At 50.7% G+C, this 18,609-nt stretch overlaps 1 protein-coding gene across 3 annotated transcripts in view; it reads left to right on the forward strand.

The window, feature by feature from the left end:
* Positions 1-18,609, forward strand: part of CAMK2A (calcium/calmodulin dependent protein kinase II alpha) — a 65,943-nt gene that overhangs the window by 13,545 nt on the left and 33,789 nt on the right. For all 3 annotated transcript variants that reach the window (XM_027545963.1, XM_027545961.1, XM_027545962.1), the window contains exons 2-6: positions 2,757-2,851; positions 10,061-10,120; positions 17,036-17,090; positions 17,939-18,004; positions 18,112-18,184. In XM_027545963.1, the coding sequence (XP_027401764.1) occupies positions 2,757-2,851; positions 10,061-10,120; positions 17,036-17,090; positions 17,939-18,004; positions 18,112-18,184 (349 nt within the window). The remainder of the gene's footprint in view (positions 1-2,756; positions 2,852-10,060; positions 10,121-17,035; positions 17,091-17,938; positions 18,005-18,111; positions 18,185-18,609) is intronic.

Genomic DNA, 18,609 nt, shown 5'->3' on the forward strand with positions numbered 1-18,609 from the left:
GAGCTACGGGGAAGCTCAGAGTCTTGGGCTCTGCCTCAGACTTAAGGAATCAAAATCTGCCTTTTGACAAGATGCCTGGGTAATTCATATGCACATTAAAACTGGAGAAGGCTGCACAGGAGACTTGTTTCTTGCCATTCACCTGTGGCACAGAGTCAGACACTACTGAAGCGATGCAGCAGCAGCAGCAGCAGCAGGGCGATAACAGACCATGGGCAGTGTCTGGCCCCTCAGGGGCCTCCTTTGTGATGTGAAGGGGTTGCGCCAGATGATGTTTGTAGTGGAAGGTATAACATGGCACCTAGATGCCAGATCTAGCCCCCAAACTCGTTTTGTTTGGCAAAATATTACATTTAAATTTGTTTTGATTTTTTATGTTTAATTGGAGGATAATTGCTTTACAGTATTGTGTTGGCTTCTGCCATCTATCAACATGAATCAGGCCACAGGTATACATATGTCCCCTCCATCTTGAACTTCCCACTCCATTCGACCCCTCTAGGTTGTCACAGAGCATTAGATTTGGAAATTTCCTGTGTGACACAGGGAGCTAATTTTTTTGGAATTAGATACCAGTATTTAACAGAGAAGGCAATGGCACCCCACTCCAGTACTCTTGCCTGGACAATCCCATGGATGGAGGAGCCTGGAAGGCTGCAGTCCATGGGGTCACTAGGAGCCGGACACGACTGAGCGACTTCATTTTCGTTTTTCACTTTCATGCATTGGAGAAGGAAATGGCAACCCACTCCAGTGTTCTTGCCTAGAGAATCCCAGGGACGGGGAAGCCTGGTGGGCTGCCGTCTATGGGGTCGCACAGAGTTGGACACAACTGAAGTGACTTAGCAGCAGCAGCAGCAGCAGAAACCAGTATTTAAAATTTGGGAAATGTCACTAAAATATCCAGAATTCTAGTTTTTCTTGAAAAATCAAATAATGTGGAAAATGGGCCACGTTCCACATGGAAACAATGTCTCCTATGAGCCATGAAACCCACAGCCCTTGCTTCGAGTTCTTCCAGCCGCAAATATTTTGAAGATAAAAACCCAGGAGCCTCTAAAAACACATGAAAAAAAAAAATGCTTAGCTTCACTCTTGATATAAGAATTCCAAATTAAATCTACATTGAGTCACCGTGCTCCACGTCTCACTAGTAAAGATATAAAGGTTTGATCACACGTTGTATTGACAAAGGCAGAGGGACTCCCCTCACATATTAGCATGAAAGTTGGTACATTTCTAAGATGGATCGTTTCTCGTTATCCTTCAGAAGTACCCAACAACACCTTGTATTGTTTTGTCACTAAGTCATGTCTGACTCTTTTTCGACCCTATGGACTGTAGCCTGCCAGGCTCCTGTCCATGGGATTTCCCAGGCAAGAATACTGGAGTGGCTTGGCATTTCCTTCTCCAGAGAAAAACAACAGCTACCCTTGACCAAATAATACCTGTTCTAGAAGTTTATTTGCAGATACTTGTATACATGAAAAGTCAAAGTGAAGTCATTCAGTCATGTCCAACTCTTTGCAACTCCAAGGACTGGAGCCTACCACTCTCCTCCGTCCATGGGATTTTCCAGGCAAGAGTATTGGAGTGGGTTGCCATTTCCTTCTCCAGAGGATCTTCCCAACCCAGGGATGGAACCTGGGTCTCCTGCATTATAAGCAGATGGTTTACCATCTGAGCCGCCAGGGAAGTCGTGGGAAATGTAATTCTAAGGCACATATATGAGGTTAGGCATTGCAGAACTGTCTGTCACAGCTGTAGACTGGAGCTATAGACTGGGACTAACCTGATTGCCTGTCGATAGGGGACTGGCTAGGTAAATTATAGGACAGCCCGCATGATTAGGTGAAAACTCTGTATGTGATAATATAGGAAACCTAACTGCCTGTCGATAGGGGACTGGCTAGGTAAATTGTAGGACAGCCCACATGATTAGGTGAAAACTCTTTATGTGATAATATAGGAAACCTGATTGCCTGTCGATAGGGGACTGGCTAGGTAAATTATAGGACAGCCCACATGATTAGATGAAAACTCTTTATGTGATAATATAGGAGGATCTCTAAAAAATTTCTGAAGAAGAGGGTACAGAGCAGCATGCAGTGTCCAGTATTTGCATGGGGGAGGGGGGAGCTATCTATGGACAGATGCTCTGGTAACACTGGCCACCTCTGGGCAGGGGACCTTGGAGTCTGGGATATAGGGATGGGAAGGAGTCACTTTAACTATCCACACTTTTGTATCTTTTGAGCTTTGAACCATGTCACTGTGTTAACTACCCAAAGAAGAAAAAACTGAAAACTTCCAGGGACCTACTGCTGCTGCTGCTGCTAAGTCGCTTCAGTCGTGTCCGACTCTGTGCGACCCCATAGACAGCAGCCTACCAGGCTCCTCCGTCTCTGGGATTCTCCAGGCAAGAACACTGGAGTGGGTTCACCTTCCAGGGACCTAGATTCTGTGATTCTAACATTGCATGATTTTAGTGCTTTAGAATTTGTCAAGCCTAACTTAATATGACTGGACAAAGCTCATCTCTCACGAGGCCAATTTCCTAACAATTTACTACCAGTGGTTCCCATGGGTCTCCAGGCCTGCTCTGTCTCCGAGGTGCGCCACTAGCATCCCCTACGAGCTCGAGCAGCCCTGAGGGAAGGCTCCCTCCCAGCACAGAGCAGCTGCGTGAACTGTGGTGTCTCCTGGGAACATAGCCCTTGGGCCCCCGCTCACCCTCTTTGCCTCCTCTGTCCTAGGGGAGCCTTCTCAGTGGTGCGCAGGTGTGTGAAGGTGCTGGCCGGCCAGGAATATGCTGCCAAGATTATCAACACAAAGAAGCTCTCGGCCAGAGGTAGGTGCCGGATCCATGCCTGGCCCACCCTCCTCCCTTCATCCTTCCCTCTATCCCTTGGGTTAGAACTGGGACCTGGGTCTCTCCTTCTGGGTGATGCTGCGGTCAGAGGTGGGGGCTCTTCTTCCTGCGGGTACTATGAGAATAGACTCCTCCATATTTCTTCCTTAGGGGGTCTAGACTGGATGCCATAGCCTCTCACAGGCCAGGCTCTCTGCCCCTCATCCACCCACCCAGGTAAAAACTAAGCTGCCAGGCAGGCCCTCCTTTCCCTGCTGTTCTGCCATCCACCTCCATTCTCACAGCCAGGCCTCTGCACCTGCCTCTCTCTCTGCCTAGATGCTCTCACCTGGCTCCTTACAAGGCTGGCACTTTGTCAGCCTTCAGGTCTCAGTTCAATGTCACATCCTTTGAGAGACTTCCCTGACCCCCAGATCTGAGGGGGACCTCCCCATTTTATGTCTCTTGTTACTGTTTACTATCTTTGTGGCTTTCTCCCGATGTGGAGTTATCCCATTTACTGGTTTGGTACCTTGTTTAATATTCATCCTCTTTTATGACCATGAGCACCAAGAAGGTGGGGCTGGGTCTCATTCCTTGGGTGTGCCCAGCACCCAGGACAGCACCTGGCATATCCGGGTGCTCAATCAGCGTCCCATGAACACCAGGTGTGCTGCGCCTCGACCGCGCCAGTCCACCTTCTGGTTCCTAAATACTCCCTTGGACAGTGGCTTCCCAGCCTGGAATCCCCTGGAGAGCTTCAGACATTCCTCATGCCTGGATCCCACATCCCAAGGGTGTAATTTAATTAGTCTGGGCTGTGACTTGGGTTTTTGGAAATGATCCCCAGGTAATTCTAATTTGGACGTGGTTCTAAACCCGCAGCATCAGCATCATTAGGAGATTGTTAGGAATGCAAATTCATAATTCCAGATGTAAGGGATCAGAATCTGCATTTTGACAAGACACCGGTAATTTGTATGGACTTTAAACTTTGGAGTGTCTGCTCTGAAGCTATGTTCTTGCCCTTAGCATGTGGTTAGGGTGGTGATGGTGGTGACTACAGTTGGGGAAGATTGTCTTCAAAGATCTCCACTCTGAACAGTGGGTCTGAGCTGCCTTAGGGACCCCCAGGATATGGGGGGGCATTCTGGTGGGTGAGGCAGGTACAGGAGGGGGCTGTGCAGCCATGGCTTGCGCAGCGTGGAAGGGGGTTGGCAGAGTGTCCAGGTGTTTGTCTGGCATAGCGGCAACTGTCTGGGCCAGGGCCCAGCAGGTGTGGGTTTCACAGAGGCCGGTACAGGATGTTCACATTGGCCCTCACGGGCCTCCCAGCAGGCTCCGTGTTGCACCGTGCGCTGCTGCCTTTCATGTCTCTGGCTCAGCGTTGCTGGGAGCCCAGCACTTTCTAGTTACTGAACTCCCCCGTAGACAGATCAACATCCTGCAGGGAAAAGAGGCTGGGGTGGCGGCGGTCCTCCGAAGACCGGGGCCCACCATGGCACACAGCCCGTGTGAATGTTCGTGCGGAAGGGAGAGCCCTGCCGAAGGTCCAGGGCCAGAGCCTGGGGCAGGAAGTCAGGGCAGGCAACAAGGCCAGCAGGGCCACTGCCTCACACGCAGATGCTGGGGCTCGCCCGGCCGTGGCTGTGTGACTAGTGGCTGTCCGGTGCCCTCTCTGTGCTTTATATCACAGTTGGTCAAGGGAGATGTCCCAATCCCTGAGATACAGCAGGGGCAGGGCTTGAGCCATGGCTTGGGGTGACAGGTTGGGTTGCCACCCCCTGCAGTGAGGGAGAATCAGGAACCAGGGTCCTCCCTGGATGCTGAGGAATCTTGGGCCTGTTCACCACAGTCTCAGAGCCTCATCCACACACGCACGAGACAGAAAGAAACACGTATAGGGGAATGGAAGGAGCATCGCCTCTTTTCGGGAAGGTAACTAAGGCTTTGGGGGAGTGTAGACTCTGGTCTGTGCAGTAACTGCCAAGCCCCCTCTCTGGTGACTTAAGAAAGCTCTGACCTCCTGGGAGGAAGGTGCCCAGGCCTAGGTGAGTGTGAGGGGCTAGGGGGAGGGTCTCAGAACCTTCCCAAAGAAGTCTGCCAACTGCGATGCTTTTCTCCCAGCTTCCTTTAGCACGTTTCTTTGTTCATTCCTCCTGGGGCCTGTGGTGGGGAGCGTTTTAATGCTGGATGTTTGGCAACACACGCCAAGCTTCTCCTGCTGGCACTCCTGGGTGACTCTGGCAGTTCCCAGCAGGGGCCATGCCCCCCGGGGTGTCCTCCATCCCCCTCCCCCGGAGCTAGGGCTTCCCCTTTCCCATGGGGCCAGCCTCTTTTATTGAGCGGCTCCCAAACCCGGGAGATGATTTTTGTGTGTATTTTTAAACTACTCTTTTTATATAAAATGCTCGTACTATAAACAATTCCAAGAAGCCATAAAGACATGAAATGAAAGGTAAAAATGTTTCCCTGTCCCAATCCCTGCCAAATCCCCCTGGGAGCCTTTTGAAAGCTACAGCTGTCCCAGTTCCACCCCTGAGGGTGGGGGATTCAATAGGTGAGGGCCCAGTTCCTGCCTTTAGAAAGTCCTGTCAGCAGTGACAACAGCCAGTAGATGCTCAGCGCTAACTCCCTGCCAGGGGCTCTGGAAGCTTCCTAGCTGCAGCCTCACCAGGCAGACAAACAGAAAAAATTCATCAACATTTTAGGGGATGGTGGGCACACGGACCTAGCCAGTGCTGCCAAAGGTGACTGGTCCCCGTCCAGCAACCTCCACAAGCCTCACTGTCCACCTGGATACTGAGGGTCACTTCCTCGGCTCCCTGATGACCAGTCCCACGACACCAGGTGGGAAGCATGGTATGAGCTCATTCAGCTGTCCCTGAGCTTCAGGTTTATGCAAGGGAGCTTGCAAGGAGGCAGTGAGACGCATCTTTATTGTCTTTCTCATCTACTCCCCGACCTCTTCCCCTTCTTGGTCCTCCAGATTATTTCTCCAACTGCCCAGGATCTGGAGGCTTTTTGAAGTCCTGTGGAGGGAGGGGACATTTCCTGTTCTGAGACTAGAGGTCTATTTTCTGCCCTGGCTCCTATGCCTCTAGCCAGAACCCCGCTGCCCACATACCTGCTGGAGCCCACTCAATCTGCTGGCAGAGCCCTAAGGCTTCCCCAGGTTCTGTTCTTCCCTGTCATGCCCTGCGGGTCCTGTCTGGTCCCAGGAACCTCTCCCCAGAGTTTCCACCCACCCACTGCCTGCCGAGCTCTGAGCAGACCTGGCCCCCTTAACCCCAACACCCTGGAAGTCTGCCCCCAGGGAGGGAGGGAGAAAATTCACAAAGCATCTATCACAACGGGTATTAGGAGCAAGACTTCCTGGTGCCCGAGCAGGAGGCTGCAGACTAACTTCTCTCAGATGTCTCACCATCATGGGACTTCACTGAACTGGATGGATTGATTTCTCAATTATGAAAATAAGAGGCAATACAGTACAGTAATTATGAACACAGGTTGAAATCCCAGCTCTGCTACTTCTTGGGTGTGGGAATTTGGACAAGCTGCTTATGACTCTGAGTCCTTGGAACATGGCAGAGACCGACAGTCAAGGTCTTGCTGTCATCACACCTGTTTTCTAGGGAGGGAGACTGAAAAGAACATTAAACACACAAGTAAGCTGGGTATTTTCAAGTAGTGATGAGTGTTAACAAAGAAAATAAGACAGGGTAATGGGGGTGTGATGAGGCTGGAGGAAAAGGCAGCTGGGAAAGCTAAGGAGGTGACATGGTGCTGGGACCTGCTTGAGGAGAAAGAGGCAGCCACGAGAAGACCCAGGAGAAGAGTATTTCAGGCAGAGGGCACAGCAGGTGCAAAGGCCCTGAGGTGGGAAGGAGTTTGCAGTGCCTGAGGCCACACAGGAGTCTAGTGTGGGGGGAGCTTCAGGGCCAAGATGAGGCAGAACTCAGCACCCTGCAGGGTCTTTCTGGATGTTTTTGAGGAGTTTGGATTGTATTATAAGTACATTAGGAAGCTGTTGGAAAGTTTGAAGGCAGGATCTCATTTATATTTTAATAAGAAGTCCTTGGCTACCCTCTTAACTATTGACTGGGGGCCTGGGGGAAGCCTTTAAGAGTAGTTCCTCAAAGTTCTGAGTTGTAACAAGGCTTGACCACATTGATGATTACCTTGATTTTGTCAAGAGACTGCTTAATGGAGCAAGGCCTCAAAGGTCAAGAGGAACTCCGTCCCTATATTTCTTGAGGTTCCCTGCATATTAGACAATGAAAACATTTCAAACAGAGTTACAAAAATTATCATATAAAGTATATGTTTACATTCAACAAATTAATGCTTTTAGCACTGAAGGTTGCAATGCAGTGTAATTGTACTATGCACAAGATGATTACAAGATTTATAAAAACAGTTCCTAGCATTTCCAGCAGTAATGTCTGGTAACCAGTCACATGTTTAAAGCTGTGTGACCAGCGTTTTCTTCTTTCAATCCTGTTAGTGTAACTCTGCTCCCAGGTGACCTTACATGGAGAAAAACATCAGAATTCTAGATTTAGGTCCTTTGTCCCCTGAATGTGTAGCCTGAGCCAGGAGTCCCCTCACCCCCTCTGATAGGTCCCACTTTGAGCTGCCTGGCTTTTGGTTCTGCTGGGGATGGGTGGGTTGGGGGCAGGGTCTGGAGCTGGGGCGGGTTCAGCCATCCTCTGCTTACTGAGGGCTCTTGGCCAGCTCTGGATGGGGATCCCCCTTGTTTGCCTGGGAATCAGCCTTCCTTCCCCTCCACCTCCCTACCCTGAAGGATTTGGAAGGAGACAGAGAGGGAGGAGAAACGAAGATGCGCCCAGCTGGGCCAGCCGTCCCCCTCTAGCCTCCAGCTGCCTTCAGCTGGGGAGTGGAGCTTACACTCTACTGAAAGAGGATTGGACTTAATTGCTTTGCTGATGGAAAAGCCACATTTCAGTATTGATCTTGGTTTCTGCAGCCCTTGGAGGACAGCTGGTGATTCCGCTAATGGAGAGGGGAGGGGACAGGGGAGCTGGCAGCCTAGGGACAGGGCTGGGATTTTCTTCCTCCTCATCACCATCTCTGATGCCCACCTTCCTTGGAGGGGCCATTCAGAGAGCGGGGTTCTAGTCCTGGCTCCACCACTGAGTGTCTGTGTGAGTTCCCTCCTGCGGGCCTGAATTTTCCCACTGGGGAATAGGAGACAGATGGAGATGATAGTGATGAGTCAGGGTGTAGAGACCAGGACAGCACTGGGTTTTGAGTTTTATTTTTATTTATTTATTTTTTGAGTTGTTTTTTTTTTTTTTTTTTGCTGTGCCACGTGCCCTGCAGGATCTCAATTCCCCTACTAGGGGATGAAGCTGAGCTGTGGCAATGAAAGCCTAGAATCCTAACCACTTGGCCACCGGGGAACTCCCCGATAGGGTTTTACAGCTCACCCGTGGAGCCTGACTACCTGGATAGAAAGCGTGGCTCCTCTGCTCACTGCAGTGTGACTTTAAGTCAGATACTTAACCTTTCTGAACCTCTGTTTCCTCCTCTGTAAGGCCAGCACAATGGTAATGTTATCCTCAGAGGATTATTGGGAGGCCTTGAGATGTGTATAGAGTGCTCTGCATAATACCTGACACATAGTAGATATTCTGTATTTGTGACTGGCTCCTATTATACTGGTGGGTTTTTTTTTTTTTTAATTAAGGCATTAAATACCAGATTGTGAGAAAAGCACCACAAAGGAAATTGAAAAATGTTTAAAACAGGGACAGTGATGTCCACAGCCCGGGCTTGTCAGGAGGACTGAATGGGGTCATGGGTATGATTGTGCTCAGCAGTCTCAGAGTCAGAGATCATAGGTACAGATCCTGAACAAGGCCTCTCTCCCAGGTGGGCAGGGAAATCTAGGGGCTTTGGACAGAAGTCCCAGGAAGCAGGTGGGAGATCTCTGGGTAAGCCCCACTACCCTGCAGATTCTTTGGGGTTCTCTGTGTCCTGGGTGCTGACTCCTCACACATGAGGCATCTTCTGTAAATTAATACAACCCTTCTCCTGCAGAGAATACCTACTCCCTTAGAAAGATTCGTTTATTCAATCATTTGTTCTTTCACTTAGTTATTTCTTTTTTTTAAAGGTTTAGCTTTAGTCATCTTTTTATTTATGTATTTAAAAAATTGTATTTATTTACTTACTTTTGGCTGTGCTGGGTCTTCATCGCTGCATGGGCTTTCTCTAGCTTCAGAAAGCGGGGGCTGTTCTCTAATTGTGGTGTGAGGGCTTCTCATTGCAGTGGCTTTTCTTGTCATGGAGCATGGGCTTAGGGCGCTTGGGCTTCACTGGTTGTGGCTCCCAGGCTCCAGAGCACAGGCTCAATAGTTGTGGCGCAGGGGCTTAGTTGCTCTGAGGCATGTGGGATCTTCCTGCTTCAGGGATCGAACCCGTGCCTCATGCATGGGCAGGCGGATTCTTTACCACTGAGCCACCAGGGAAGCCTTCATTTATTTCTTGAGCACCTTCCATAGGCCAGGGATTTAGGTAGATGCCAGGGGTACAACAGAGACCAAGTCCTCGCCCTCAGGGACAGCGACATCCCTGAGACAGAGTGGCATGTGCTGTCTAGGGGCCCTGGGAATGCAGAGGAGGAGCCCCCAGCAGCTGGTAATCAGGGTGGGCTGCCAGAGAGAGTGACATCCAAGGATGCCTAAGAGTGAGTGATGGCCAGTGAAGAGCAGGTGGGAGGCTGAGAGGGAGCTTTCCAAGCTGAGAGAACCGCGTGTGCGAAGGTCCCAGAGTGAGAGGGCTGGGCAGGGCAGGGCGTGCCTGGAGAGCTGAGGTTCAGCAGTTCCACAGGAGGAGATGCAGTGGGAGGGGCAGGGCTGGGGGAGGGCAGTCGGAGCCTGATGTGGGGGTGGGGGTGTTCCAGGCTGCCTGGACTTTGGCTCTGATACAGGAAGGAGATGCCCCTCGGTTAAGAACCCTGAAAACCGAGACCCAGAGCGGGGAAGGGACTTCTGCCTCATTGCAGCCTGGGTCTCTCTTCCGCTGCATCCCACTGCCTTCTTGGAGAACCCAGAGGCTCTGCCAGCTGAGCTTGCCCAGGCCCTGGGAGGGAGAGGTCATTAGAGGCTATGAGGAGGGAGAGATGGGGTGGGTGGAGATGCCTCCCTCCCCTGGACTCATCTGGGCATCTGTGTGTTTCAGACCACCAGAAGCTGGAGCGTGAAGCCCGCATCTGCCGCCTGCTGAAGCACCCCAACATCGGTGAGCATGGGGGATGGGCGAGGGGTGTGGGTGGGGCCTGGCCCAGCTCCCCTGCCTGCCCTGGTGGGTGTTTGTTGAGGGAAGGGGGCAGCTGCTCTCTTCTTGGGGATGGCAGCAAATAGAGGTGGGAAAGGGGGTGTCTTTCATGGTTTCCATACTCCTCAGCGAGCAGCTTGGTTGGGGGGAAGGTGAAGAAGGGGCCCTTCCTCCCAGCCCACGCTGCCAGCAGCCTCCTTCAGAAAAGCTGTTTCAGGAAAACTTCCGAAGCTCTGAGAGACGAAAATAGGATAGGCTTAGCCTTGACCAGTGTAGCCCACTCCCCAAGCCCACTCCCATGCTGAGTCAGTCTGGCACCATGGCCCTTCTCACCTGCGTGGACCTGCAGTGCCAGTCTCTCCAGGCCAGCCCCAAGGTGGCCCCTGCCCCAGAGTGGACTGAACGCAGGCTGCATGGAGTGGCTGCGCCCAGGGCAGGCAGGATGGCTCTGAAATAGGACCTGACTGCCTGACCTCCCTTCCCCTGTCCCTGCACAGCTGAGGGGCTGTATCACTGCGTGGCAGGGCTCTGAGTCATGATGGGGAGGGAGTGCAGATTCTAGATATAGTGCTGTCAGGGAATGGCTGTGTGACCTTGGGTAGGAGCACTACCCTCTCTGAGCTGCTTTCTCCCATCTTCGCAAGGAGAGGGCTGTCTGGACCAGTTGGGCATCTTGTTAAAAGGTAGATTCTAGTTGAGTGGGTCCAGGTGGGGCCTGAGGGTCTGCATTCCTAACACACTGTGAAGTGATGCCAAAGCTGCTGGCTCACCAGTCACACTTAAGCGGCAAGATCTAGGTGCTCTGTAAGGAACATTCTAACTCTGACAGCTACCACGCCTTCTCCCTTAGGAGGGAAGCATCTCTCTGTGTCCAGGGCCCCAACAGTTAACTCCTCTGCAGAAGAGTAGCATCTCCATCTGCTATTTATACCCATAAGGCACCTCCCCTTCCCCGTGCCTGGGGAAAGGAACAGAGCTGCACAGACAGCAGCTGGAGGCTTGGGGCTAGAGTCAGAGAAGGGGCAGCAAGGAGGCTGGCGGGGAGCCACCCTGGTTGGCCCCTGACCTGCTTATGACCATGGGCAGTTCCTGCCCAATCTGGGCCGGCCTCCAGCTCCCCAACAGTACAATGGAGGGAGTCATGAGTGGTCTTTGATTGTAGAATTCCACGGTTCTTAGAAAGCCCATTAATCCTGGAAGAGGGAGATGGGGTGTGTGTGTGCACGCGCGTGCCACTGCGCAGTTGCAGTTGTCTCCGGTCAACACTTCCTCATCCTTCAGTCGCTCATTCCCAGCTCTAGCAGGGAGCAGTAAGTTATGGGCTCTGGGGCTGACATTCTACAGTCAGATTCTGGATTTGCTGCTTAATTGCTGTGTAACCCAGGACATGTTGCTTAACTGCTCTGAAGTTCCGTTTTCTCATCTGGAAAATGGGAATGATAGATACCTTGTAGGCTTATGATGATCAAACAAATCATAGCACAATGACAGGCCCTGGGGAAGGGCTATGGATCATTTAGCTGCTCCATCCTTTCTCAATCTACACCCTCCAATAGAACAACCTTACCGAAAGACTTACCTTTTGCCTGAATCTTCGTGTGATTCTCATTCCTCCGAGCCATCAAGATTTTGAGTCATTGGTTTGGGGCACTATATATAATATTCTGGTTAAGAAAATGGAATTTTCAGTCAGACACACCTGGGTTCAAATCCAAATTCTACCTTTCATTTCGTATCTGAGCTTGGGCAGGCTACAAACTTCTCAGACTTAGTACCTTCCTCTGTGAAATAAGGATAATCATGGTACCCACTTTCTAGAGCTGTTGTGAGGGTTAAGTGAGATGTTGCAAGTAAAGTACTTAGCACAAGCCTGGCAGGTGGTAGAATCTCAGAAATGGCAGCCATAGTCTTCATTATCATCATCACTTGAGTTATGACTCCTTCATTCATTGACCTGATGTCAAGGACATCCGAGACCCCACCATGTGCCAAGGCCTCTGCTAGTCTCTGAGGATGTGTGGAAGAAATGAGGGTGGGAGAGGAGTGGGGTAGCTGATGGACAGGGAAGTAGAGAGCAGAGCTGAGATCCAGAACAAGAAGATGGTTGGGAGAACCTAAAACTATTGTCAAGGCTGGAAGGGTCCTTGGAGGTCCTTCTGAGCCTCCAAGCACCTCAGTTCAAAGTAGTTGTAATCTGTCCAAAAGAGTGCAGATCGATCCAGATGTGGCTATAGAACCTGAGAAGTGGGTCTGTGCCCAAAGAAACTAGACTATTCAGCCTGCTTAGTGATCCCAGCCAAGCTCACTGCTCTCTGCCCGTGTGTGGCCACAGCCCAGCCCTAAGAGACAAAGTCAGGGAGGTCGCTGGCTCAGGACAGGGGGAACAAGCTGCACCATACACAAAGCATTTCCCTCCTAGATCTTGCTTCGGGGAGGACAGCACTCTGCTCTCTGTACCATTAGCACCTGCTGATGAAGTGGACCCCCACCCACACCTTAAAAGCCACCCAAGGAGCAGGAGGAGATAACCTGAGAGTTTAGCAGGTGATATGGGGTGGCAGAGGGAAGTGAGGTTAGTGATGAAGATGGCGATGTCTTCATTTATTAAGTTCTTCCTAGTGCCAAGCACTGTGTTGAGTGCCTTACTAGCATCTCGAGTTAACTCCTGACACCAGTCCAGTGTAGTAGTATTGGCTCTGCTGCTAGGAAAGGAGGCTCAGAGAGGTTACATAATTTGCCCAAACTCACACAGCTTCTAAGAGGTGGAGCTAGTAAGCAAAGTCAGAGAGTCTGACTGCAGAGCCCATGTTCTCAGTACTTCTGTGGCCATCAGGGGTGTCTTGGGGGCAGTGGCCAGAGGAACAAATATGACCCTTCAATTTCTGAGAAAGAAATTGTAACTGTTGGAAATAGGACAGAATGTCAGAAGTTCATGAATCCAGCTACACAAATGAAAACTAGGTTACAGATTTGTTTGTTCTGTGACAGGGACAGCATAAGTCCATGAGCACAGACATGCCAGTCTCCCCACCAGGCAGTGGTACTGTCACATAGGCCATAGCCTTTGAATCCTTGCCTCTCTTGGGCTCTAGGCTGAGTTTTTCCTCAGGGTGGCCTCCAACCACAGGAAGAGAGGTTTTGTGCATGAAAACAGCACTGAAATGAGGAATCCTGTCTCCTGTGCCCTGAGCCAAGATTTAGCCACCTCTTGGGGACTGAAGCCAACTCCAGGATCATCCCGCAGGTGGGGACTGGAATCCAGCCCATATCCCCCTGCTCACAGGGCCAGCCTTCAAAATCAGCACAAAAGCACCATCGGAGCTAGAGGAAGCTCTGGAGACACTCTCTCCCATTCTGTCCATTTCCCTGAGCCCTGAGGACCTTCTCTAAAAGAGGCTGAGGCTTCTGGCCAGAGGGAACCCTAGTCTTCTTGGAGCTCCTCCCAAATGGCTGTTGACGTGGTTCTAAAAGCTCTTTCTTGAGATGGTTCTGGATGCAGCTTGGCTTCTCAGAGATTCTCACAATCACACACACAAAAAAGGAGTTAAAACCTCAAACATCTGAGCAGCATAGAGGAGAAGGAGTTTGCTCCTGAAGAATCCTTTTGGAGTAAAGGGTCTTTCTCAAAACTTTATCTTGGTACACTATTAAAGCAAGTTTATGGTAGCTAAATGATAAAACAAATAATTTTAAAGTATCTCCTATAATCTCAGCATCTGGAGCTAACATTGATGATGTATACATCCATATGGTATCTGATGTCTGTAGCTCCCTAAAACATATCAGGTCAGGTTTCCTACAAGCAGAGCCTGAGGCAAGGATTCAGATGTGTGTGGGAACACGAGGGCATGCTCCCAGGGGAGACCTGTAAGGATAGCGAGAAGTGGGATGGAGGAAGGGGAAAGGAACCAAGTGGAGATGTGGCTTCAGGTCAAGTCTAACTCTGACCTGATCCCAGGTGGAGGGTGCAGTGGGGAGGCCTCTGTAACATAAACCGTGTCTTGGAGCTGTCCCTCCTTTAAGGCAGACTGGCCTTTTGCATGGCCTCTGCCTCCCCACATTAGTTCATCATTGCCTGAAGGCTGTAGGTAACCTTGTGGGCAAGGTGGGCAGTTCCATTAGCAGTGGGCAGTTCTCCAGAGGAGGGCACCTGCACATGGTTAGCCAACCCCCCAGCAGCTGCAGGATGGCTGCGCCATCTTCCTACAGGAGGTCTGAGCAGGGCACCAAAATAGGGCTTTCAGATTCTGCACACACAAAATATAAGGTGCTCAGTTCAAAACACACATACGTTTCAAAAGTCTATTTTTGCTTTGAAGTGCACTTAAAAGTTGAAATAGATTGAAGGATGAAGGGATGGATAGAAATGTAGTAAGGCATATATAAGAAATGGAGTAGGAAATGACAACCCACTTCAGTAACCTTGCTTGGGAATCCCCACAGACACAGGACCCTGGCAGGCTACAGACCATGGAGTCACAATGAATCAGACATGACTGAGAGACTGAGCATGCACACACATATGAGAAAACACTAATAACAGAATCTAGGTGGTCAATGACACCCCACTCCAGTACTCTTGCCTGGAAAATCCCATGGACGGAGGAGCCTGGTAGGCTGCAGTCCATGGAGTCATTAAGAGTCGGACACGACTGAGCAACTTCACTTTCACTTTCATGCATTGGAGAAGGAAATGGCAACCCACTCCAGTGTTCTTGCCTGGAGAATCCCAGGGACGGGAGAGCCTGGTGGGCTGCCATCTATGGGACCGCACAGAGTCGGACACGACTGAAGTAACTTAGCAGCAGCAGCAGCAGCAAGTAGTATGTACATAGGTATTCACTTGACTGTATTTTGAAAATTTTTATTATAAAATGTTGATTAAAAAATTAAAGCAGGATTAAATTATACATACTCAGGCTACTTAGTTTTTAGTTTTGCTTTAAAATAGTTTAAAAACATTTTTCAGTCATTATTTATAAATATATATATTTAAGGTTTTAAAAAACATTTTATTTAAATTTGTATCCCTTCATCCTCCATCTCGGGTCCCCATCTGTGGAGGCACCCACTCTCCAAACTTTATGGGGAGAATACTTTGGCCACCTGATATAAAGAGCTGAAGCATTGAAAAAGACCCTGACGCTGGGAAAGATTGAAGGCAGGAGGAGAAGGGGACGACAGAGGATGAGATGGTTGGATGGTATCACCAACTCGATGGACATGAGTTTGAGCAAACTCCGGGAGATAGTGAAGGACAGAGAAGCCTGGCATGTTGCAGTTCGTGAGGTCACAAAGAGTTGGACATGACTGAGCAACTGAACAGCGACATGAGGGCCATATGCTTTAAGGGACTCAATATTGTATGTGGCAGAAATTCAGATGGCACTGGGGCTTACAGTGAAAAGTCTCACCCGCCCACAACTCCAGCTGTCCTAATTCCCTTCCCCAAGGCCACCTCGGTGCCCACATCGCTGGATCATTCCAGAGAGACGAATGCCATACCCAAGCTGAAATGTAGCCTCCTTTTTAGAAAGGACTGTGCATACTGCTTTGCTCTTTCACCGAACAAGATTTAGATATGATTCCGAACTAGTGAATAAAGAACTGCTGCATTATTTTAACATTTTCCATTGTGTGATTACCATAACTCTTTGAGCCCACCCTCCCCTCTGCCCATGGACCTGTTTAGGTTGTGGTACAGGGAAGGACATGAACTTGACCTGGGAGAACTTGCCCTTGGCTGGCAGGGTGCAGGCCCCCTAGAGTCAGCCCCAGGCCTTGGGCTCTCCCTCCTTTTTTTTTTTTGAAAGAAGCTTAGGGGGTAATTTTGGAAGCTCTGGGCTCCTGGGAGCTTTGCCTCTGTTCTTGGTAAATGAGGTATGAAAAGATGACAGTTTCTCAGCAGGCCAGAACTCTGGGATTGCTGTCATTCCCTCGTCCACCAGCTTTGTTATCTCTTCAGACCTGGAAGCAGAGGAGTGCCATTAGCGCAGGGCCAGCACTGAGTCAACATGGATTATGTGCCTCATGGAATTCTCACAACAAGCCTGCAATTCCAGGAGTTTCATTCTCATTGTCCAAGCAAGGAAAGTGAAGTCATGTCTGACTCTTTGTGACCCCATGGACTGTTGCCTACCAGGCTCTTCTGTCCATAGAATTTTCCAGGCCAGAGTACTGGAGTGGGTTGCCATTTCCTTCTCCAGGGGATCTTTCCAACCCAGGGATGGAACCTGGGTCTCCTGCATTGCAGGCAGACGCATTACCATTTGAGCCACCAGGGAAGCCCTCCAAGCAAGGAAAGAGGCTCAGAAAGGTATAGCAACTTGGTCAAAGATGCACAGTTAGCAAGTGGCAGAGATTTGAGTCACAGGCTCTTTCCATGACCCTGGCCTGCCCAGCAGGGAAACTGAAGGTTGGAGAGGGAAGGGGACTAAACTCTGACCAAAGCTGGGGTCTTTTGTCTTTATGCTCAGGCTTCTTCGGGTGATGCCTCAGGTCAGTGAGGGCTTCCCTGATAGCTAAGACAGTAAAGGATCCACCTGCTAATGCAGGAGATGTGGGTTCAGTCCCTGGGTTGGGAAGATCCCCTGCAGTAGGAAATGGCAACCCACTCCAGTATTCTTGCCTGGAGAATCCCTTGGACAGAAGAACGTGGAAGGCTCTTCTGGGGTCCATGGGGTCGCCAAGGGTCAGATACGACTGAGTGACTACACAACAGAGGTGAGCCTTTGTTCATGCTTTGTCAAAGCACCTCGTAACTGGCTTGAGCTCAGTGACTTTCAGAGAAATTGGAATGTTGGCTATTTGAGGGGTGAGAGGGGCGTGAGTGGGGAGCCTTGAGTCCTGCATAACCAGCTACCTTGGCCCCTCCTGCAGTCCGGCTCCATGACAGCATCTCGGAGGAGGGACACCATTACCTGATCTTTGACCTGTAAGTTTGGCCTCACCCTGGGGTGTCCAGTGGGGATGGGGACAGCCCTGGCAGGGGTGACTCCACTGGGTCCCTTGGTTTGAAGTGTCCCCATAGACCCCAGATTGGGCTGAATTCTCTCTTCTGATAGAGTTTCCCAAAATGTGGTAAGCCTGCCACCCAAGCAGTGCAGGCTGGTTTTCCTGACACACCAACAAACACTTTTAACTTTCATCATCATATATTTAGTTTTGCTTCTATTTGTGGCCAGTGATGCTGGTTTTCCATTTCTAGTGGTGCTATGAAGTTTCCTTTCAGAATAAATTTAAAGTTTTTAAAGCCAGGCAATAGAATGAAAAGCAATCACGAACTGAGAGGCCTCAGTGGTTCTTGGCCTCATCTGTAAAGAACAGCACTTGACACAGTGGGGGAGGCTGTGCATGGCTGGGGCTGGGGAGTGGGCGGGGGGCAGTGAGCTATTGGAAATCTCTGTACCTTTGGCTCAATTTTGATGGGAACCTAAAGCTACTCTTTAAAAAAGTCTATTAAAAAACAACAACAACAAAAAGCTCCAGCCCTTGGATTTCCAAGAGCCTGATGAATCATAGTGACAAGTTCTGAGTGTTCTACCCCCTGTCCTGACCTCAGCCTGGCTTTGGTGGAGGAGAAGGCTGAGGATGGAGGGGAGGTGGACTGGAAGTCAGGAAGGGAGTTATACCAGAGGGCATCCCCGTGGCCTCTGGGGCCCCTCCCTTTGGGGCTGAGGTTCTGAGGTCCCTGGGCCCCATCCTTAACTTCCTGGAGACTCTTCCAAAAGACGCGGCACCTGGGGCCTTTGTGGGAGGGTGACTCTGTTCCTGTCTCCCCAGCGTCACCGGCGGGGAGCTGTTTGAAGACATCGTGGCCCGGGAGTATTACAGTGAGGCGGATGCCAGGTGAGTGAGAGGTGCAGCCAGGCGGCGCCCGGGGGCAGGGCACTCCCTCCTGGGGCCTTCCAGGGGAGGCCCGCCCTCACTCCCCGCCCCTCCCTCTCTCTCCCCAGTCACTGCATCCAGCAGATCCTGGAGGCCGTGCTGCACTGCCACCAGATGGGGGTGGTGCATCGGGACCTGAAGGTCAGTGACCCTCCCCACCCCCACCCCAAGAGGCTGGCTCACCAGGAGCCTGCTCATTTTAACCCAGCCCCTCCCTCAACCTGCGGAGCCAGTGTTATTATCATAGCCCCGTCAGCTTTCCTGAGTTGGGCTGCATGGGAAAATTTTTCCCCACTCTTCAGATGAGGAAACTGAGCTCAGGGAAGCAGGGCATCTGCACTCGGGACCCAGGTCTCCCGACTCCCAGTCCCAGGCTAGGTGAGAGGCGGCTAGACTGCCAAGGCTGGCTCTGGGCGGGGGGCGGGGCGGGTGGGAGGTCCAGATTCCAGCGAGGCCACTTTCTAGTTGCATGGCCTCAGCTTCATTATAGTGGGGGTTGCCATAGCAACCTCAGTACAGGGTCAGTGAGGATGTCAAAGGAGACAGCACAGTGCCCGGAATGTCGA

The sequence above is a fragment of the Bos indicus x Bos taurus genome, chromosome 7 (assembly GCF_003369695.1).
Source record: "Bos indicus x Bos taurus breed Angus x Brahman F1 hybrid chromosome 7, Bos_hybrid_MaternalHap_v2.0, whole genome shotgun sequence".
In the NCBI taxonomy this organism is placed as follows: domain Eukaryota; kingdom Metazoa; phylum Chordata; class Mammalia; order Artiodactyla; family Bovidae; genus Bos; species Bos indicus x Bos taurus.